The 18648-nt window shown below is 45.7% G+C and overlaps 1 protein-coding gene across 5 annotated transcripts in view; it reads right to left on the reverse strand.

Moving 5' to 3' along the window:
• ARHGEF28 (Rho guanine nucleotide exchange factor 28) overlaps positions 1-18648 on the reverse strand; it is a 292104-nt gene that overhangs the window by 141776 nt on the left and 131680 nt on the right. For all 5 annotated transcript variants that reach the window (XR_013167187.1, XR_013167186.1, XM_077139472.1 and 2 more), the window contains exons 6-8: positions 10079-10262; positions 7474-7654; positions 3644-3710 (exon numbers count right to left, since the gene is read on the reverse strand). Coding sequence is in view for 3 of the 5 variants with exons in the window: in XM_077139472.1 (XP_076995587.1) it covers positions 3644-3710; positions 7474-7654; positions 10079-10262 (432 nt within the window). In the remaining 2 variants the exon portion in view is untranslated. The remainder of the gene's footprint in view (positions 1-3643; positions 3711-7473; positions 7655-10078; positions 10263-18648) is intronic.

Raw genomic sequence — 18648 nt, forward strand, 5'->3', positions numbered from 1 at the left:
AGGAACAGTTGGTGGATTAATAAATACTAATAAATAGCTTATTAATCTGAAAATATTAAAAGTGAGATGATTTTTTTTGGCCATTTAATTCATTTGGAATAACTTCCTGATACTCTGAGAGAATTACAATTATTCATTATTGGAAAAATAACTGGTTCATAGGCAATAAAAAAATCTTTTTTCATACCAACATAGATAGCAGTTAATTTCCAGGCTAAAGTTATTATATTTTTAAACTAATTACAACTATAAATACAGGAAACTTAGAGTTTCCCCCTCTCCTATCCCAGGAAGGACAGAAAAGGCTACTCTATTGATTGGAGAATTTCCCAGTGGATCTCAAAAAGAAAGTTTGTTTTGGGGTTTAAAGAAAAAAGAGAGGAAGTGCTTATGTTTACACTTTTTTGTTCTTCCACTTGAACCTGCGCGTGGCTCATGAATGAATGAATGAACAAAAATGAACAGGCCACCTTTGGCTCCGGCTGAGCGCTGCCCACTGCCGGACCATGCGGGCAGGCTCCCACATCTCCTCGAGGGCACACGCAAACGAAAGCACTGTTAGGAGGGCCACAAAACACACTCACTAATTACTGGAAGTTGGAGGGCTTGGGTCTCTGTCCCAATCTTTTTGCTGAACAGCTGAGCCACCTCAGTCCAGTTAGCAGCCGGGTGTTTTAACTCGACCGTCTCAGAAACCATCCAAGCCAACCTGCCTAAACCCGAGGACGTCCACTGCCAGACCTGCCTTCGGCCCCGGGACATACTCCAGGAATGCAGGGGTCATCCTTCCCCTCCCTGCAGAACCAGACCGGACCTGCGCCCTCAGGCCAGCTGTGTCCGCGCACCGCTGCCTCTCTAAGCAAGCACAGCTGGGCCGCAGACCCCTTCCGCATTGCTTTCTCCAGCCCCTGGCTGGTCCCCTGCCTTCGGCCTGGCCCCACCACCCATCCTCCACTACCGTCACCCTAGTGGCCTTTCTAAAATAATAATCCAATTTGCTTAAAACAGCTTCCAGAGCTGCCCGGGCAGGCTTCTAGCCCCTGCCTCACGTACGCCGCCCCCACCATCCGCTAAGCACCCCCACTATGTTCCCGGCACTTCCTCGACCCCCGAGCATGCAGCGGGGCTCCAGGGCTGCGCAGCGCCCGTATTAGCCCTCAGTGCGCCAACCTGTCCTGGAGCCGGGGCTGCACGCGCCCCCCCCATCTGGAACTCCCTTCCCCCCACCCGGTCACAGCTCCAGGGTCTCTTCTCCTGGAAGCTCCCCTCACCACCCGCGCCCACCCCCGCAGAGCTCCCAGGGCGCGGTGCGCACGAGGCTGCCGGAGCGCTCGTCACGCTGGCTGAGAGCGCTGTCCTCTCTGCCTCAGCCAAGCGGCGAGCCCAGGAAGGGGAAGACCTCGGGATGAGCGATTCAGGGCTCAGCTGGTTCTGCACTGGAATGGAGGTGGATTACAAAGGAGGCAAACTAGACAAGATGACAAAATAAAAATCAGAAGTTGTTTTTTTTCTTTTAAAAAAGGACAAACAAGACAGGAGGCTTAAATAAGAAATAAGGATAACCCAAAAACACAGTGAAAAGAGCCCTAGACATTTGCAACTGGCAGGGCTGAATCTTCTACGTTTTTTATCCGCCAGCTAGAGGCAAGAAACCTGCTAAGTGACGCTCGCGGCAGGAAAAGCCGGCGAGGAGCACAGGGGAAGCCGGCTATTCCCGGTCCAAGACCGGAAGGGGGTCTCTCCTACAGGTCTTCCAGGGGAAAGCGGGGTGCAGCCCAGCACCTCCTCTGGCGCCCAGGGTGCGCTGCGGCCTCCGCCACATGGCCAACAGCGTCACCCGTGGGGGCTGGGGGCAGAGGCCACTGCACCGGCGCCCCAAGGACATGCCATCCAGGCGGGAGCCTTCACTGGTCAAGCGAAACCCAGGAGCACACGCAGCGTGGACAGGCCTGCAGGCTTCCAGCGACTCACAACAAACATTCCTTTTCCAAGGCTGCTTTTCGATGGGTACAGGGGATTACACTCCCTGATAAATACCTGGAAAGCAACTGTTCTGTGCTGCCAGTCAGAGGCAGGCAGCAGGTGCTAACCTACGGGGAATGGGGGCTTGCCCTGCGCCCTCCCTCCCCAGTCGAGCAGTGGCCTGGCCCACGGGACCAGACCCTCCAACAACCACAGAGTCTGTCATCCCCTACGCTAGCCTAAAATTAATTAATAAATTACATAACAGCCCCCAAATAAATATAGCCCTACCCTCTCATATTTTAAAACGCAAAAATCAATAAAATGTACTAAAATATAAAGCAAAAGGAGAGTAATTGACAGCAAGATGAAATGTATTTCAACAAACAAAACCTTTGCTCCAACTGCCCTAGAGAACCAGTCAGACACTTACAACTCTAATAGGGTTTTTTGGGGGTTTTTTGGGGGGGGTTTTGGGAGGGTGGGGGGAGTAAAGGGGCAGGAATCAGGATTCATTCCAGACAAGTTATAAGAAAAATGCAGGAACAGTGTACAGTGCTCCCAAGAATAAAGTCTCATGTTTACTAGTAGGACTTCCTAACAGGACAGACTTTGAGGGGGAAATAACTTTAAATGAAGGACCACATGCCCACACTGCCAGACGGAAGAAAACGAGGAAATACGATGCTCCTGCAAATGAAGCCGGGTGCTGTGCGTAAGTGTGGCACCTAAACGATTCCAGGTGGAAAACTGAGGAATTGTAATCCACACCAAACTGTGAAAGCTGTTCTATAACTAATTGTTGCATACTGCTCTGAAATTTATAGCTTTTGTATATATGTTATTTTTCACACACACACACACAAAAATGTGATGACAAAAATATATATATTCCTTGCAGCCTCCAAGAAGGAAGCAGCTAGAAGGAAAGGTCTGAGAGGATGTACTGGTAGCCCATGACAAACTCTGGGATCTGTCCTGTAACACTTGTTGAAGCACGCCTTGAAAATTATTGCTTTTTCCTTTCCTTGCTTTGTATACATGTTATACCACACCATTTAAAAGTTTAAAAAAAAAAAAGTTTCCACGTGGTATGACAAAGAACAGTGACACAGTGCTACAGAGAATACGTTCTCGTCGTGAACTCACACCACGACCAAGCTGCACACTCAGCCTCTGCACACTCATCAGGCCTTCAGCTGCCACGCTGGACAACTCTGAGCTGGGCAGGACGCCGTGTAACCTGAGGAACGCCCAGCCTCGGCCCCTCACGACATGCCAGTGGTTTCCCCAAATTCACCTTCATAGCTTCCCAAACACTCTCTTTACAAGCCACAAAGGTCAAATGAGCCAAAGAACCAACGGCTGACCGAGGGACCAGATGAATGGACAGAAGGGGCACTGGAGACTCAGCTCCGTGAGTCAGGAGCGTGCCCTGAAGACAGGTGTACGGGAGGACCTGGCCGAGGGCGGGAGGGCCTGGCCGAGGGCGGGCGGACAGCATTCAGCAGATGCTATAGAAAAAGCTGCCACAAGCAGTCCCAGAGGCCTTGCGTACCCCACAGCCCCTGCTTTTGCCTCTGAGCCCCTTGGCGCCTGCTCTACCTCCCCGTGCACTTCAACTGCTACTTAATTCGTGCTCCTGAGGCACTTCCACCCAGGTGGAGGAGGGCAGGTGTACCTCCTTCAGTTTCTGCAGCACAGGAGGGCACGGCTGCTGTGTCCTCTGGCTTCCTTTCTTCAAGAGCCTAAGAAATGAAGGAAAAAAAATAACTGAAAACCATGTGAGGCTTCAGATATGCAACAGAGAGATTAAAAATCACAATCAAGGGTCTTAAAGCTGGGACGGGCCTGGTGCATGTGTGAGAAGACCCAGGAAGGGTGGGTCAAAGCTGCAACGAGGGCTCAGGCCCAGGGCTCCGGGATGGCAGGTGAGAGGAGTCAGGGGAAGCCCTGGTCTTCTGTTACTAACCCTCTGCTGTTTCAGCAGCTCAACAACCAGAGGGTCTCAGGAACGGGACTCATGAACCGGAAGGACAGAGGGCAGAAAATCTCAAGAGCAGAACAAGGATGGCTGTTCTCTGCACTTGCCCACTTAGACTGACCAAGCCTCACCCCCAGCCCTGTCCATCTCTAAGTCGCAGGGACCTCCAAGGACCCTGGACGAGCCTGGACCAGAAGAGGACACTTGGGGCTGCAAGCTGGCACACTCTGGGGCAGGCTGTCCCGGGCCAGGCTGAGTGGGTGAGCCTTCCAAAAACAGCAGGAAAAACTGCCCTCTGGGACCCTCTGTACTGTCTTTTCAAATGGATTCACTACAGCGAGTAAAAACACGAACAGACAGAATCAGGCGTCGATGCACCAAATGGCAAAACAGCCCGAAAAGGGAGGAGTGCATGTTCCAAAGTAAGTCCATCTGCCACCCTGGGTGGGTGACCGCACAGCACACAGACCCCTGATGCCATGCTATTAAGCTCACTGTATTAGGAACCGGCCTCGTTGACTATTTTCAGAATAGCATCCTGGGACCGGAGCAAAAACAACATGAAAATATACACGATTTACCAAACCACAAAGCAACGGGAGACAAGAAGTGCCTCGTCACCCCCTTGCCATGGGCAGTTAATTCACGCCAGCGTCCCTGTGTTCTCTCTTCCAGGGCCCACCTGAGGCTGCTGGACAGAGAGAGCAGTCTGCACTGGGAGTGCGGAGAAGACAACAGCAAGACAACAGGGCTGGACAGGGGGCCACAGCACAGGCTGAGCCTGCTCCATGGGTTTGGGGGGTCAACCGGAACCCCAAACCCCTCTTCAAGGAGAGAGAGGGGTTGCCAATAGGCTGGCTTTCTGATTACAAAATAAAATTGGAAATAAGGAAATACTACTTTTTTGTTGTTGTTGTAAATAGAGGCTATAGTAAAACTCAATTTTAATCTTTATGAAAAGCAAAGACTTTTAGACACAGCTTTTAAAAAATTAGATTTCCTAGGTGCCTTATTAATTTTAGCCAGGTTCTAGAACTAAACTACTAGCATTCTGCTGAATATTTAAAGCTTTGTTTTGAGGATATAACTAAAAAATTAAAAAGCATTTTAATATATTTGTTTAAAAGTTTAAAAAATGGTTTAAAATGAAACGATTTTACATTTTCACACCCTTGAGCCAAAAGTCAATGGAAATGTCTCGATTTTGCCCTCTGAAAATTGATTTCAATGAATTCTCTGCCCCCAGGGCTAGGATTTTGCCTATTATTTACTATCCTAATAACTATCCTTACAGTTTGGACATTCAGCTCCAACCTGTCATATTTAACGTTTAATATTTATGACAAATCGGCATGCCACTGCCGTCAACCGTAAGGTGCTGTGCTGACACGGAGCCGCCACAACTCTGAACAGGCATGGTCCCTGAGTGGGATCACCTGAACAGGGCTTGTACCCGGTAAAGCAAACTCAGGTTTCTGCAGCAAGGTGTGGCTGCAGCTGTCGTGCCAGGGGCCCCTGACCACCGAGCTGTGCCCGGTCCCTGAACCTGAAAATGCCTCCTCTGGAGAAGGTGTGGCCGGGGCTGTGGGTCAGCCCCTCAGGTCAAAGCAATCGTCTCCAGCCGCTATGTAAAAACAGACTTTTACACACGCACAGTTCAGTAAGGCAGGAGTACTTTATATTACACATATTTTCACACGTGCTATTCAGAGCTGTAAAGCTTTAAGGGCGACAGCCCAGACAGCAGTGACCACCGTGTCACCTTTAAAATGACATCTAGCCAGCTGCCTGCACTTAAAATAATATCTAGCCACTTAAGCAGCATCACACAAATTCAATAAGACTACAGACCAATGCGGCTGGGTAGGAAATCATGGCTTTGCTGCCATAAGGAAGTTTGACCTTACTCCTTCTCCAGTCCCTACTCATCACCCAGCCACCCACCCGGGGCAGAGAGGAAGAAAGAAGAACGTTGCAACTTGGAGCACCTTTCCATGTTAACGGAGTCTGTGATCAAGTGTTTCTTATAAATTTACACTCTCACAAAAAGTAGAAATCCACCTCCATTTGGTCCATGTTACTGGAAAGCCCATTACAATAAACTATGGAAGCGTCACAGATGTGCCCATCACAAATCTTCTCCAGGTAATTTATTCAAATGTGGTATGAGAAATCACAACCCAACCTAGCAGGGGGGGGCTTTACAAGGAAGCGATGATTCGATAGCTTTCACTCTGCTCTTCTCAGGGGGTTGTCACAACGTGCCATGCTGCCCTCTGAGTGTCCCTCGGGCCTGCAGGAGAGGAGCTGACGGTGAGAAATGCTGCTCAGAAAAGCCAAGCCTCAGCCTGACCTAGATAATCACCACTGGGTGTTATGGTGAGGAGTAACAGTGATTGCTGAAAACTCGAGTATCTTTAAATAAGAGGTATCGTTCAGAAAAATGAAGAAATATTACTGTCTGTCAGTATTTATACACCAAATTTCCTAAAACTCAGGAAAGGGAGGCAGTCCCTAATCCGAAGAGCATGTTTTGTTTTGATTATTTAAATAAAACACTGTATGGAGTAAGCAGCAATATTTATTTGATATACAAAATTATTTGATAAAATCTTCAGTTTATTTATATGAAACAAGCATCTCACAAAAGCCAAAACTGTGGAAAATGACAGCACCCATTTTTTCTAAACTGAGGTTTTACTTTATAAACTTCTACAGTCCTGAAAGCTGCAGCTTATTGACGGGTGCTTAGAACTCAGGGAGAAGGCCAGAGGAGCTGTCACCAACTCCATCGACCCAGCGGGCACTGGCCACTGGACTAGCCAAGCACTCCTACTCACAGGAGGCTTAGTAACAACTGGAAAACATAAATATGCTCTTTTCTTTATATTCTGTCAAATTCTACAAAAAAGAAAAATGAGGCTGAACTGTTATCGGCTCTGAGGTTATCATGGGGTGGCAGTACCCCAATGGGCCTGGGACATGGTGGTGAGAGTGGACTCACCTTTTTTTTTTACATGGGCAGGCACCGGGAATCGAACCCAGGTCCTCGGGCATGGCAGGCAAGCACTCTTAACCTGCTGAGCCACCGTGGCCTGCCCATGGACTCACCTTTTTAAAAAAGAACTGGCCATGACCAGTCCCTGTTCAAGGAGAATCTGTGTGCTGGGAGACAGGCTGAACGACCTCTCAGCCATAAGAAAACTTTTTAAATAGTCCTAAATGTGACTGCTTTACACATGAATAATCATGCAGTCAATAAATTATTAGCAAATAGATCCAATATTAGAATATTAAAACCCAACCATGCGTGGGGATGGTTCACGTAAAGGAAACAAGTTGCTATCATTTCTACTGTCAAAATAATATATAATAATCTTTCCATGGACCCGTTTACTAATCCAATGTTCTTCAAGGTTTCACTGGAAAGACAAATGCTACCCTCCCCGCAAAGCACTGTCCCCCCACCCCTGCACTGATGCCTGGCACCCTCCATTGCTATGCACCTCAGAATACTGGGCACCAACCTTGAAAAGAAAGGCTTTATCCCAGAAGTATTTCCTGAAGAGCTTAATGTCGGCCTCCAGCAGATGCTCGTTCGTGTGGTTGAATGTCAAGGTCAGTGTCTCCGACGAGTAAACAAATCGCAGGAGGGCATCTTCGCCAAGCTGCACGCGGGACAAGTCTGGGGAGCATCTGCCCTGAAAACTGGACCATTAACAAATCAAAACCCACTCACAGCCCAGGGACCCCAACCCCAATCCCAGCACCCTCGCTGCCCGTGCAATTCCACTGGAAAACGATCCTGCTCAGAGTCGCCCACAAGCAGTAAAAACGAAAGAGCAGGTACTGAGAAAGCCGCCTTCCCTCCTCCACCTGAGGACGCTGTGGTCGGAAAGCCATTCCATACATTATATACCTCAAAGGCTTATTAGGAAACTCCGCGGACTTTTCAACACAGGACTTTACTTCAGGATTTCATTCTCCTCCTTATCTGAAAAGCTGCCTCTCGCTTTACTGGGGCCACATGCAGCTGAACAAATTAGCTGGCAGCCGACAGTTGAGGACGCGACTGCAGTTTGAAAACAGCTATCTCTAGGGAGCACGGTGAGGTTTGGATGGTACAAACAAGCGAGACATTCAGAACACAGCGCTACCACTGTCGTAAATCATTTCCTCACACAAATTATAAAAATGCATAAATGCGATTGTGCTGTACTCTTGAATTCACTCATAAACAAAGGAATAATAATCCCAAATTAAATTCTGGAATATCAGCTTATTTTCTGTTCCACTTTGCAATGCATACGTCTTAGCTGCATGCAGGCTTAGCGACCAGCATCACATATTCCAGATAACTTCTCAAGTCACACGACAGCAGCAGCAAAGGACCCTCAGGAGCCCACTATGCCCCGGGGAATGCCCAGCTCAGCATGCCGGCATATCCCAACAGACCGTCCCGGATTCCTCCCGCCCCAGCACGAGCGGTCTGCCTCGCTGCCCTTCCTCTGTGACGTCACTTTGTCAATGAATGTTTGTTTTACAAAAATATATTATTCTTCTGATATATAGATGTTCTCCCCACGCCACGGAGAGATAGAAAGACATCCTTAAACAGCAGGCGTAACCTAAGATTCGGGGCACCTCCCCAAGCCCGTAACAGTATAAGGGGCAGGCGGTCCATCACCTCCCGGACCTAAGTCCCCACGCCAGTGGCAAACCACCGAGCTGGATGGACCCTGAGTCTGAGCAATCAGACCACCGTGCAAACTTGGAGTACGAAAGCTCCATCACACGATCAAACCCAGTTTACACTCCACTTCCCACTCCTTCCATGAATGGAATTATTAGAGATACAATCTTTTAAGTCACATAATAGCTTTGGCTCCTGGACACAACAGAAAGATACAAAAGTATCGATAAATAAAGAAATCAGCTCCTAGGATCTCCAGGGAACCCTGAATTATCCACACTGACCAGGCTGAAGGAAGCTTTCTTGCCCATGACTTCTCAGTCATGAAAGTGGGGTCACACTAGGGCAAAGAAAAGGGGGGGTTCCCTTCCAAGGGCCTCTTCTCTTGGCTGGTGGTCATTTGACCCAAAAGGGGGGAAAAAAGCAGAAAAATGCTGACATCCACTTATGTCTCTACCAATTACACTGATTTCCATGAGTCAAACAAGAAAAACCAGTGCATGGACACACCCTGCAATACCATTCTAACAATGCTTAATATGTAGTAGCACTTTGTAATGTTCAATATACTTTCCTATTTATCTTTTCTGTCCACATGAAGTCAAGAAAATCATTATATACGAATTCCCGTTTCCCAAGGAAGTTGAAAATAATGACTTGGCTCAACCAATATAATTTACAAACATTACATTATCATTCACTGGAAGTGTTAATACCATCGTTATCATAGAAAACTTCACAACTTATTTCCTATACATTATCTCACTAGAAATGAACACCCCATTGGGTACCTGGTATCATAGAGTTTATCTGCTACTCATTTGTTCAAAAAATATTTCTATTCTCTCAACAAATATTATATCCTGGCCACTATACTAGAAATATCGCAGTAAGCAGAACATAAATAGTCCCTGCCAATGATTTAGGAGGGACACAGATCAGGAAACAAATGATAACACAAATAAAATTATACATTATGATTGACATTATAAATAAAAGTAAATGATACTGTAAATGAGCACAATGCAGAGGGCCTCTCTGAGGAAGAGATATTTAAGTTGAAACGTAAATGCCACGTAGGGGTTAGGCTAGTGCTTCTCAACTTTTCTTCGTGACAGTCCCAGCAAGGAGTCCTTTATAACTTTTTATTCCCTAACCACCTCCCCTTCATGAAATCCTAATACCACAGATCCTATGTGTATCTGTTTATGGACTGTATGTATATCTGTGCTCCATATTTTATGTATGATTTTTCTGTCACCTACAACTTCTCCAATTTATTAAAAAAAGGAAAAGAAAAGAAGCAAGCAAGCAAACAAAAACAGCTAATAGTAAACATAAATCAGCAGTAGCCTGCAGTTCGGTTGCTTCCATTCTTCCATCATGCTGGGCGGACGCTACAGAAACAGACTGAGAGAGGAGCCAGCAGCCACACTCACTGTGCAATGTCTTCGGCCAGCGTGGGGTGTCCGGCCGGAGGAGCTAAATCTAACGGCGTGACACCCTCTTCGTTGGGCAGAGCCAAGGCCTGTGCCCCTCCAGGGAGACACAAGAGGAACCGGGAAAGCTTAACCAAGCCCCATCTCACGGCAAGGTGGAGGAGGGACTCCCTGTGGGGAGGACCTGAAGAGAAAAAAGGCATATTAGCTTCTCCCTTTGCAAAGTTTGCCTCGTATGTTTATCAAAGAGCAATGTATTTAGACATAATAAGAATATCAGCGCTGGAAAGAACCATGAAAAGCATCTACTCCAAACATCTCCTTTTAAAGATGTGGAGAGGGCAAGTAATTTGTCCAAGCTGGGTGGCCAGCCTGTGCTGGTGCCAGCTCATCCGCCGCGCATTCCCATCCCCTCAAGATCTGCCACTTCAAATAAACAAGCGGGTAACAAAATACATATACAAAAGACAGACTCCCACTGTTATCCCAAAATATCTATTTCCTAAGAAATCCCACCAGCAAAACACAACAAAGAGATGTTTTTGGTGACGTTTACAGTTATTTTTAAGCCAGGATGTAGCCTTCCACATTTAGCAAAACATCAAAGCTAAAATGTGATGGGTACAATAATCTAGAGGCGAATGATATTTTTAAACATAAACTAATTCAAGAACACTTCTAATTTGTAGAGTCTAGCAATACTTGTTATTTCCTGAGTCAAGCCAATAAAATGTATTCAACATAGTAAATTTTTGAAATCTAAAATATGGTTTTTAGATTCATATCTCCAATGTATTAAAATAAGCTCTCCTCTGATTTCCAAAGCTGCATGCAGATTTGTGGAAGATGTCAATTCTCAGATCCTTCGACAGACAATTCTGAATAAGGCCACCACTACACGCCAGGCCCTCTGGACACAAGGTGGACATGGTGTCTGACTTAAAGAAGCCTATGGCCAGCTCCTTCTGTTAGGGAGTAAAATAAATGCCCAGCCCGTGAAATCACCAATGAACTACTGCACTAGACAAAGACAGAGAGTGTGAAGAGAAATAAGAAAACTCTCTGACCTACAGGGAAGCTGTGCTGTGGGTTAAGTTAATTCAACCTTCATGATTAATGTACCACAATTAGAAAATTTATAGATGTTTATAAAATATCCAAAACGGTGAGCAAGAGCCACGAGAGCCCATGCAGCCAGAGACCTTTGGAGATGAAGAAGGAAAACGCTCCTGGGGGCTTCCTGAAAGAAGCAGCAGGAGGGAAAGCCAGCAGACGGCGCCGCACTCCCATGTGCCCTTTCAGCCGACAGAGAGACCCTGGCGTCATCTGCTTTCTGAACTGAGGTGCCTTAGATTGCATTTTTATAGCCTTGCTTTAACTGAGACACTTTCATGACCTTAGAACTCTGAACCTGCAACTTAATAAATTCTCCTTTTTAAAAGTCAAAAATAAAAAAGGTGAGCGAAAAGCAAAGAGAATGTAAAAAGAGAAAATATTGCTAAAACGGTGCATGGATACCTGGTGTGGACAGCACGCCCAGTGGTGACCTTTCAGGGGTCTCCGTGGGAACTGGGGGAAGGTCGTGGCCTCGGCCACTGTTCATTCAGGTGCCGATTCTGGGCCCTGGCAGGTGGGGAAACCCCCCTTCCACTGCGAGGGCGGAGGCTGGGGAGCAGGTGGGATCCCCGAATTCAAACAGTCATTGGAAAGGAGGCGGGATGCCCCACGGATGCGCTACCACGTGGCAAGCGTGGCTGAGCCATGAAACCAAAGGCAGAGGAGAGAAACAGCTCAACAGCAGGCTGTAGCCCCCGAAGTCTCCTTTTCTGCATCGGGGACACTTGAGATCCTCAGATTACAACACCCCCCGCCAGAAAATTACCTGGGAAACACACACACACACAACCATTCCAGAAAAGTCACAACGTGATGTTGAACTGCGGTGTACTGTGTGGACTTTGTGTCTTACAGGAGCTGGTTATACTTTACACCCTGCGGGACTGGCGTGGCTCAGCTGAGCATTAAGAAGCCTTCACTCAAGATGGCAATCAACTCTGCCCTTCGCACTGTCGGGCCATTTTCAGACTGGAAGTGTGTGGGTGTCACTGTAAGATACTAAGACTCTAGACAGAATAAGAATATGATATTAAGATACCTTGAGACATTATGAATTAGATGAAAAGCTCAGGAGATCTTGACTGAGCACTCAGAGCGCTGTAGCTCTCCGCAGACTACTCAATTCTCAAGTTTCAGGAAGTTGCTTGAGCTGTAAAAGGGAAGTGCTGTCTGCCCAGCTTATTCCCGGGCATCGTCAGGGGGCGTAAGGAAAATAAAACTCGGAGCAAGGCACTGGAGAATCACCAGAGTCAATGGGGGTGAGGTGGGAGAGGCTTACCAGTCATACGCATTCGCCTGATTTCTTTAATACAAAAAAGAATACAGTAAACAGTCGCTAAATGCGTATGTGCTATGTTTGAAAACAGCTTTCCTCTGCTTACAATTTAAACGCATGATTCAGGGAGCTGGCCACCTGCTCTCGAGGCCCTGTAACTGCATCAGTGGACGTCACCAGGTGCCATAATTACACCGTGGCCCCATTCCAGCCCCGGGCAATAGATTTTTCTCTCGTTTTGTGGACGTTTCACCGAGGCCACGATTCACACGTGTTCCTTCCACAGAGCTGGGCTGCCAGCGGGAGTCTCAGTACCTCCCAGCTGAACTCTTGAGGACCTGCTCTGGTGAGGAGACAAATACCTTGTAGCCTAATTTTAATGCTGACAAGCAGAAAAGGCGTGGACTCCTCACGTCCTGGAGATGGCCGTGTGAACTGGCGCCTCCCGTGCGGGCTGCAGGTAAATAATGGGGCTAGTTTTATGGTTTAGTGCTTCTTAAAATCCTATTCTGATCTTATAGTTGTCATTAACATTATAGAATTCTGCAAATAACTGCATCATAAACATGCTTACAACTTAGCCAAAACATTGATTTTTATAACTCTCAAAGACATAAGAGTTGAAATTTTTTGTCTCTTTTGATAAACTGCAGTATTGTTTAAGAATATTTTGTCCTTTTGTTTATTGCTAGAATTTAAGAACTTTATTTAAAAGCAATTTTGGAAGGTTACGAGGTACAGATTTTTAAGCAATAGCTTTTTAAGAACTGTGGTCAGCTGGTTAACAAGTAAACTATAATATGTTGATTTCTTGTACATTACACATTTTGACCAAAGTATTGAGCTTTTTTTTTTGGGGGGGGGGGGTGTATGGTCCAGAAATCAAACCCAGGTCTCTGCATGGAAGGCCCGAAGTACTGAATCTCTGTTGCCTATAAAGCTCCTTTGTGATTCTCATTATTCCTAGAGGGTCCCTTATTGTGACTGCCACACTTCCAACTGTTTTAAATGTGTTTTAGGCAATTTAATTGACAATTTGTCATCCAGATCTTAAAAGCTAGAATTCTATGAAGTGCTCCAGTCTTCCTCCATCAAACTGAAGTGCTATAAAACATGAAAAGCACGTGGAAAGGTAGAGTGAAAATACTATTATAATGTACCCTGAGACAGTGAAAATATCATTATTATAATGTACCTTGATATATAGCACATATATTGTCTTATTTTTTTTGATGAGCAAGATTGTGTTTGTGGATGCTGCTCCAATTCAACATTGCAGCATCACAGGTGATCAGTTTAGAAGAATTATGATTTAGAGGCAAAGTGGCCTTCTGGCTGCTTCTCTTAAAATATTAGTCTGCAAATTTTGTTCTTTTTTCCTGCTTTCGAATTAGGCATTAGATATTCTAAATTAGTCCTAATATACTAACTACATTAATTTTGAATCCTTGGAGTTTTCTTTTGCCTGCTAATAAAGAAAATCCAATTTAGCTCTGAAAAAAAAAACTGATATTTTTTGTTTCCCACTAAAGTAATCAAAAACAGCTGTTAGCATCTCAACTCTGTTAAAGAAACCTATGGAAACAGCAAAAATTTAATTTTTTAGTCAAGATTAAGTCTTGATCCCCTTGGGGGAGTAGTGAGAAAGGGGGAAAATTCAACTTCTCCATTTGGAGAATTCCTGATATTCTCACAAGCAGTGGGGACAAACAAAGCAATAGGCTGGGCCCTTGATCTTGGGGTTTATTCCTATGAAACTTATCCCCACAAAGGATAGGCTAAGCCTACTTAAAAGTAGGCCTAAGAATCACCCCCAGAGAACCCCTTTTGTTGCTCAGATGTGGCCTCTCTCTCTCAGCCCACACAACACGCAAACTCACCACCCTCTTCCTCTCTACGTGAGACATGACTCCAAGGGGTGTAAACCTCCCTGGCAACGTGGGACAGAAATCCTAGAATGAGCTGGGACTCAGCATCAAGGGATAGAGAAAACATTCTCGACCAAATGGGGGAAGAGTGAAACGAGGCAAAGTGTCAACGGCTGAGAGATTCCAAACAGAGTTGAGAGGTTGTCCTGGAGGTTATTCTTACACATTAAGTAGATATCACCTTGTTATTCAAGATGTAATGGAGAGGATGGAGGGAACTGCCTGAAAATGTAGAGCTGTGTTCCAGCAGCCATGTTTCTTGAAGATGATTGTGTAATGATATAGCATCGCAATGTGACTGTGTGATTGTGAAAAACCTTGTGTCTGATCTCCTTTTATCTACAGTATGGACAGAGAGTAAAAAGTATGGATTAAAAAAATAAACAAATAATGGGGGAACAAATGCTAAAATAAATTGAGTAGACTGAAATATTAGTGAGCAATGAAAGGGAGTGGTAAAGGGTATAAGAAAAAAATAGGCGGAACAAAGATTAATATATATTGGGTAGATGGAAATACTAGTGGCCAATGAGAGGGAGAGGCTGAAGTGATGTAAACACTCTAAGAAAGGCTCATGTGATGAGACTGTGAGTCACTGACTGCACACCAAGTATGGAATGTTCGTACGTTAAGAACGTTTGTGTTTGTATGTGTTTTGTCAATAAAAATATTTTTTAAAAGATTAAGTCTTGACCAAGTTTTAGCTACTGCCTTTTTCAAATTCAATTCTAGCCACCTTCATGCAATCAAAAAACTACCATAAAGAATAAAAACAACAAAAAATGAAGGGAAAAAGAGCTGCCGCGTGCATGCTGCAGAACTTGAAAGGGCTGTCAGGATGAACCCCTAAACCTTCCAGGACCCCGAATCCTTTGAGAAGCATATTAACGGGAAAGGGTATAAAAGAGAGAGAGAATGTGCTCAGTAGGAGTTTCCTAAATTAAACATTAAAATACGTTCAAATGATTTCGGGGGAGGGGGGCAGGGAGTCCTTTTCCTTAAGAGGACAATTCTCTATTATAAATATTTCACTGCCAGAAAACCTGTTCCTTAAAAATTAAAAGCTAAGAAACAGGGATGAGGGAGGTAGAGGAAACACTTTAAAATTTAGATTTAAAACTTCACAAATGATGTACATGTGCGCGGCTAAGTATTCCGAAACAAATTTACCCTACCAGTTTCCCTAAGCCTGTTCTAAAGGGCCGCCCCCGCCACCCCTCGATTCCATCCCATCTGTGACCTTAGCAACCAAAGGCATAGGAGACGCTTCCACGTCGGCGAAGAGGGTGGCGGGTGTCTGCTGCCAGATGCCGCCAGGACGCAGCACAGGGCTGGAAAACCACACAGAGTGTACACAACTGCTTGGAAAAGTCACGATTTCCAAGAAAAACATACTGACTCCCAGAGCCCGTCTGTTTGCATCGATTTCAAAACTCTTCCCGGCTTCCAAAAACAAAAGCTAGAAGCCTGTGTTCTGCTACCTGCACCCACTGGGGTCACGCACCACGGGGGCGCGGCTGGTGTGATTTCCAACTGGCGCCCGCGCGGGGCCTGGGGCGCAGTGGCCGCTGCGGGCTCCCTGGACCCGGGAGCAGCAGGCAGGTCTCGGCACCGCCGCCCCGGGCGGGAGGACCCGGGACTCGGCTCAGTCAGAACCAACCTGCGCCCGAGCCCCTCCACCTTCTTTCCCGCTCCTGCGGCCGGCAGACGACTCAAGGGTGAAGGCGCTGGCCAAGCTCCCCTTCCAGGGCCCGACAGATCTTCCTTCTTACGGGTCACGGATCTCGCTCCTCTACTCAGAGAAAGAGAGACCCCTCTCGCCCTCCTTCCGCCACCGCTGGGCCCCACACCCCCTTCTCTGGTTGCCAGGATGGAGGGTGAGGGTTCCGGACACACATTTGGGGCAAGATGCAGACACCACAGAAACTGGCAGTTCCCACTGCCCATCTGGTAGTGAACTGCTAAGTCTAACTTAGTGGCTTCCCCTAAGATAAGAAAGGGCTCTTTAAACCCTTTACGTAGACTCCAAACAATCAAGACACATTTTAACAGCTGTTAATAACCCCTACTCTTACAAACTTTCTTCCAAAGCCTTTTGGCCCGTTGCATTTCTCTTCCATTCTTGTCTTTTTGTCCCCTTGAAAGGCACTTACATAATCTTTATTCATAAAGCGAAGCATCATGCTAACATCTTCCTCTTAGCACAGCAGCGTCACATTCCCTATACGTTAAACTTGTGGTCCATGACACAGCCATCTATCTTTAAGCCACTACGCTTCATCTTACACTACGCTGTGATTCGCTTTTGAACCAACAGCCTTCCATGGACTTGCCCTGGCTACATTTATTCCACAACCAATAAACCAGGTCTCCATTTTTTGGATTCAGGTTTAAAACTGTTGTAGTTGTTAAAACTAAGTAGATATTATTTGTAAGTTAGGAGCATACTCTTAATCTGATCTTTGGAATCAATAATTAAAATATTAAATTCTCTGAGCTACCCTCAGGGGCCAAACCAGTTCCAATGAACTGTCGGATGGAGGCAAGATGGGTTTCTCTTTCTTTGAGTAGAGGAAAGAGATCTGTGACGGGTAAGAAGGAAGATCTGTTGGCCCTTCGAAGTGGAGCTTGACCAGTGCCTTTATCCTTGAATCATCTGCTGGCTGTAGGAACGAGAAAGAAGTTGGAACGAGGCTCGGCAGCGTGGCCCCTCTTTGGGTACAGCTTTCCAACAAACCCCACAGCCACAACTTTAAAGAAACTTAAAGACACTGGCAGTGCTGAAGCTCAGAACAGCCCTGCAGAAAAGTTACCAAAGCTCAGCTAGCTTAAACAAAAACTGCCTTCACTCCTAGGATGAACTACAAAAGCAGGCGAAAGTTTAACTCTTCAAACCTGAGAAAATAATCCAATGGCTAAAATGTATCAAAGACCTTCAGTATTTCTGCCCTACGGCTTCAGGGTATCACCTTTACGCCCTGTGGCTGGTATAACAAGGAACCCCACTGCTTCCAGAGCAAACAGAACTTCTCCTATACCGCGGTCTTCAAATACAGGAACTACTTTTACTTAGAGAACTGCAGAAAAGCCCAAATTCATTTTCCAACATAATGGGATTTTATTTTGGCAAAAGATATCCTGAATTTGCCAACTCTTTCCATACTGGTTTGTAAGTGCCACTGCACAGGAGAACTAGCCTTATACGAAGACCACACCGATGGCATCTGCAGTCCCCTGGCAACCTTCACCCAGAAGGTGGTTTCACAGCGGGTGGGGGCAGGCCTGGTGCTTGCCAGCCATCATGCTGCTGGGAGCACATGGAAAGTATTTCGGATGAGCCAGAAAGAAAGACAAATCAAAAGCCATCCAAGCATTAGCAGAATAATACATTAGACTATTTTATCCTAGTTAACTTAATTGACATAATGATGTCAGGCTCTGGAGAAAAGAGTTCAGCCAAAGAAACAAAACAAACAAATAAAAATTCTGAGCAAAACAAAACAAAAAGATAAATTAATTGTGAAATTTTATTGGATAATTATGATATTACTATTCAAAAGCTTTACTGAAAATGTGGGGTTCTGAGAACCTGCAAAAGCTTCTGTCGTGAAAGCTGTTTTGCAGAAGGAATGGGTTTAGTTGTATGAAATAGGAATTCAATTGCATTTATGGCACAAAATTAAATAAAGACCCAGGATATTTCCTTTCCTACAAAACATAACGAAGTTGCATTTTGAATAATGATGGGTAAAATACAGGGCCACGAGATGACTGCTCTTCCTTTGAAAACACCACCCTCCACCTAGACTCTGGCGCTTCTCCAGGATCACAGGCCTTCCTGATAACTCTCAGTGATTGAAAAGGGAAATAAAATGAGTGATTTATGATAAAATGCAAGAAAATACAGCAATGTCTCACAGTAAGGCTGCAATAAGACTCTTGCAAGACAAAGTCACTATAGAAATTAGTGAACACTCATTCAGCAGTATCCATCTATTCTCAAAGAAAGCATAAGTGCACACAAAGTATTTTTAAGAAGAACAAATAGTAAAGCTTTTAAACAGTTGTTAGCAAAACATTAAGGGGAAGAATCACTAGGAGAGAAAGTGTTTTCTTTCCTATGATACTGCTGTCAGTTTTTATTCATTGTAACCTTAGGCTGTCCAGCTCCTCCATGCGTCCTGTCCAGCTACTTCATCCACCCCAAAGGCAAGCAACACTGATCCAACATGCACACCAGCAAAGACGAG

The sequence above is a fragment of the Tamandua tetradactyla genome, chromosome 21, assembly GCF_023851605.1.
Source record: "Tamandua tetradactyla isolate mTamTet1 chromosome 21, mTamTet1.pri, whole genome shotgun sequence".
In the NCBI taxonomy this organism is placed as follows: Eukaryota; Metazoa; Chordata; class Mammalia; order Pilosa; family Myrmecophagidae; genus Tamandua; species Tamandua tetradactyla.